General features: G+C 50.6%; 1 gene segment (V, D, J or C); it reads left to right on the top strand.

Moving 5' to 3' along the window:
• Positions 1-81: 81 nt before the first annotated feature.
• Positions 82-1753, top strand: LOC114618680 (the record flags this gene model as incomplete). The annotated part of the segment is given in 4 exon segments: positions 82-401; positions 719-775; positions 885-1214; positions 1326-1753. Coding segments are annotated over 4 exon segments (1030 nt in total), but the record flags the coding sequence as incomplete, so codon positions are not given.
• Between the last annotated feature and the right edge of the window lie 3190 nt (positions 1754-4943).

Raw genomic sequence — 4943 nt, 5'->3', positions numbered from 1 at the left:
CAGAACAACTTGAGAAGATGCAGACTTTAGAGCAAAGCTAAGACCAGGGCCTCTCCAAATACTGAAGACCACCCATGTCAGAAAAGCTCACACATCCTTCTCTCTTGCAGCCAAAACAACACCCCCATCTGTCTATCCACTGGCCCCTGTATGTGGTGATACATCTGGATCCTCAGTGACACTGGGATGCCTGGTCAAGGGCTATTTCCCTGAGCCAGTGGCCGTGACCTGGAACTCTGGATCACTGTCCAGCGGTGTGCACATCTTCCCAGCTGTCCAGCAGTCTGGACTCTACTCCCTCAGCAGCTCAGTGACTGTATCCTCCAGAACCTGGCCCAGCCAGACCATCACCTGCAATGTAGACCACCCGGCCAGCAAAACCAAGGTGGACAAGATCATTGGTGAGAGGACATCCAGGGGAGAAGGGGTTCACTACAGCTGAGGCTCAGGCATTTGTGTACCTAGACTAACCAGGCTGGGAAGCCATCATGAGAGAGGGAACCTTAGCCCAGGATAAAATGAGGTCTGTCTCTGTCTCCATCCTGGAGGCACCTACCCATCGCCACCTACACCCTATGACATGATCCTCTAGGATAGATGTCTTTGTCATTTCCAGGATCATCCTGGACTAAGGCCGAACCAGGGAAGAACTCCTCTCTCCCTGATTTGGTGTCTTCTCTTCTTAAAATCCTAGTAACAACTACCTTTCTTTCTACAGTACCCAGAGGCCCAGGTCCAGTCAAACCCACATGTCCTACATGTCCCAAATGCCCAGGTATGTCATGAGACACATGCTCCAGCCCCAGGAGGCTGGCAAGTGCTGTATGCACCCATGAACTGGAGGGTGAGCCACGGACTGACACATTGCAATCTCAACTCCTCAGCTCCTGATCTCCCTGGTGGACCATCAGTCTATATCTTCCCCCCAAAGCCCAAGGATATACTCCTGATCTCTCAGAATGCCAAGGTCACATGTGTGGTGGTGGATGTAAGTGAGGATGAGCCAGATGTCCAGTTCAACTGGTTTGTGGACAACGTAGAAGTACACACAGCTCAGATGCAGCCCCGTGAGGAGCAGTTCAACAGCACCTTCCGGGTGGTCAGTGCCCTCCCCATTGAGCACCGGGACTGGATGGCCGGCAAGGAGTTCAAATGCAAGGTCACCAACAAAGCCCTCCCAGGGCCTGCCGTGAGAACCATCTCAAAACCCACAGGTTGGAGCTGTAGCCGGACTGCATGGGGGCTGGGATGGACATAGGTTAAATGCCTGTGTGGAGAGACCTCCACTTTAATCATGACCTCTGTGTCTGCTTCTAACCCCACAGGGCTAGTCAGAGCACCACAGGTATATGTCTTGCCTCCACCAGCAGAGCAGATGGCCAAGAAAGAGGTCAGTTTGACCTGCATGATCACAAATTTCCTCCCTGATGACATCGATGTGGAGTGGACCAGCAATGGGCATACAGAACAGAACTACAAGAACACCCCACCAGTCCTGGACGCTGACGGTTCTTACTTCTTATACAGCAAGCTCAATGTGCCAAAGAGCAGATGGGAACAAGGAAATATTTACACCTGCTCAGTGGTACACATGGGTCTGCACAACCACCACACGACGAAGAGCTTCTCCCGGTCTATGGGTAAATGAGCTCAGCACCCAGAAAGCTCTCAGGTCCTAAGGGATACTGACACCCATCTCCACCCTTCTCTTGTATAAATAAAGCACCCGGCACTGCCCTGGGACCCTGTAAAACTGTCCTGGTTCTTTACAAGGTATAGAGCCTAGGTCATGGGCTGTGAGGTCTAGCCATGGTTTGAGGACAGGGTTGTCTTTAGGAAGAGAAGCAAGTTTCTTCACTGGCAGACTCAGAGCTCAGGAGTCATCCTGGCCTGGAGTGTCGGGGATTAGCTTTAAGCAGTGCCTTTTCCTTGCCTTCCCACTCACCAGTGGCTGCTACACAGAGAGATAACCCTATAAAACCTACAAGGGAAGAAGAACACAAACCTCACCTCCCTCAGTCTGTTCCTGTCCTTCTACCCCACTTCTCTACGTAGGGGTTTCTCTGAGTCTATTGTAGAGGCACACATGGCTAGGGACATGCTGGAGACCCTTGCCATCCCTACACTCCACTTAGACAGCTTTGCATGGATTAGGACTACACACACATACAGACTGCACACAATCATTCCTGTGTCACGTAGGGCAGAGGCACATGGCTCTTGCTGCCCCCAAAGGAGGGACTAGTAGATAGCCACAAACAAGCTGAATCCTGACATGTTCAAATTAGCAGCTGAACATCATCCAGTCCATACAGCACATGTATCCATGTTCACGTGTGCACACACACATTTAACACACTGGGACCCTGCCTGTGTGCCATACACAGTATCTACATCCAGCAATGTATCAGGATACCCACGACCACCACTTCGATGCCCATATTTATGCCATCACAATCAGACAGAGTTCTCTTCTTCTGAGACCCACTGCCTTCTGTGTTCAACACAAGTCTTCTGAAGCCAGATCCATCTCTGGCATCTCAGGGTCATGCTTCAACCCCACATGAATTTTATAACCCATACACAAAATGGTCTGAATCACTTCACACTGGAATTTTCTCCAGTTCAGGCAAGACCAGTCACAGGCTCTGCTGGTGACTGGGGAACAGGCAAAGGGTCAGGCCAGCTGTACAGCCACTGTCCGCTAGGGTCACAGGCTCTGCTGACACTTCACCTTCTCCTGTACTAAGGGAATGAAGGATGAGGCAAACAGAGAGGACCTGTGCACAATCCAGGCCACTGTGAGTTCCGTTGTGTCTGGCAAACCCCAAGGTCTTGTCAGAGTCAGTTGGAGGACACTGAGACTGATGTCCCAGAGGGAAAGTAAAGGAAAGCAGGCCCCAAGGACCGTTTGCTGGCCCACCCCAGATGGAGCTTTCTCCTCTGACCCCATACAGACTCACTTGCCAAACAGAGAATCTCTCTCAGCTCCTACATTGTGGATACAAACACTGACTATCCTCTCTGTCCAGGGCTGGAACTCGATGAGACCTGTGTTGAGGCCCAGTATGGGGAGCTGGATGGGCTCTGGACAACCATCACCATCTTCATCAGCCTCTTCCTTCTCAGCGTATGCTATAGCGCCTCTGTCACACTCTTCAAGGTTGGCATTGTCCCGACTGTCTGCCGTGATGTCAGCACTGACCCCACCATGTCCTCACATTCTTCCCCTGATGTAGTAGGATATCCCCCTTGCTGTCTCCACTCTGTCCAAAAACCCGTTCTCACCATTCCCTGAGCTGTCCCACATTGCTCTGTGACTCCCCATGGCATCCCATACTGTATACCCTTCTGTCTCTCATGCTGTCCTGGGTGATCCTCATATGGTCTTAAGAAAACTCCTGGCATTCCACACTATCCTTCATGAGGTCCATGCTATCTCTGACACAACCCCTTCCGTGTTCCCTTCAGCCTCACCATGGCCCAAGGGACTCTTTGAGCTATCCTCATACCGTCTCCACATCAACTCCCACAATGTCTCCACCTTTAACCTTTGCCAGCCCCAGTCTCCTACCTGTATGATAGAAACTACAGAAGAGACAGGCCTCTGTCTTGCCCACAGGATTGAAGGGTTTCAATATGGGTGTGGTTTCTGACTTACTCTCACCTCCCCACAGGTAAAGTGGATCTTCTCCTCAGTGGTGGAGCTCAAGCAGAAAATCTCCCCTGACTACAGAAACATGATTGGGCAGGGGGCCTAGGCCTCTTCCTTTGGGATGAGCAGAGCTTCCTAGGACCTCCAGTACTCCATCCATCCTACTGTGTAGTCTAGCATGGAGGCCACACTGCCCTCTGACATCGCCACCCTTCAGCACTATGACTCGCTAATCCAGAACTCTCCATTGTCTACACTTTGGAGGACCATGTGGACAGCTTTACCACAGACCCAAACAAAACTTCCTCAGCAGTTGCCAGATAACTAACTGATCATGGCCAGAAGAACCATCTCCATCCAAACTAGCACCAGGCAATCTGAGTCCTCAGAATGTTTGCCTAAGAAGAGCTGGGACTCCATGTTGCCTGAGTCCAGCGGGAATCAGACCTGGAGTGTCCTTATCCACACATTTTCGTCTGAAATAGATATTCTCAGAAAAGACAATGTTTTCAGATCCTTGAGAGGAGACATCTGCTAGGAAGACCAGATCACCGTATTCCAAAGGATCATTCTGGTAGCCGTTGTGCCAGCTCTACTTGGCCAGCTTCCTTCCTGGTACTTCTGTGACCCCTGGGCTGAGGAAAGGGTCTGTGTTCCTCAAACTGTGTTGACAAGCCTCCTGAAGTTGACGCTTCGTGTGCAGTCTTCTCTCCCTGCTACCCACTCTACATGCTTAATTTCAGACACATGATTCAATTCTCAGACACCCTTGACCACACAACCTCAAGACAAGGCCACTGCCACAGCCACAGACACTCTGTGGAGGCATAAGGACTGCTTTGTGTAACCTCTGCAAAGCCCTAGCAGGAAAAAGTGCTTAGATCACTCAGTATTGTCTGGGTGACAAGACAGGAAAACTTTTAAGTGAGGGCTCTGATGAAAAGATTCCTGTTGGGCTCAAAAAATGAATCAGGGCAGGAACAATGGGAGAGAAGTGTGAACAGATCCTTAGAAGAAAGCCACGGTGCTGCAGGTCTGCCCTGCAGGCCTGGGGTCCAGACTGGACCACCTACAGCAGAAAACATCATTTGCAATGGACATCTAGGAGAACTGACCTGGAATACCAGGGCTTCTGTGCCCAAAGGAGAATAGCCCTGTATCTATTTCTCCATTACCTCTCGTGGCCAATAAGAAGCCAGAGTCTCCAGACAGAAAAAAAGACTGTGCACCTGCTTTTCTGTGACTGATAAAAAATTCTTGTACAACTTGGACTTTTAACAGCTTGTTC

Source organism: Grammomys surdaster, unplaced genomic scaffold (assembly GCF_004785775.1).
Source record: "Grammomys surdaster isolate TR1022 unplaced genomic scaffold, NIH_TR_1.0 144, whole genome shotgun sequence".
NCBI lineage: Eukaryota > Metazoa > Chordata > Mammalia > Rodentia > Muridae > Grammomys > Grammomys surdaster.
The sequence above is the reverse complement of the archived record's forward strand: the minus strand, read 5'-3'. Positions and strand labels throughout refer to the sequence as shown.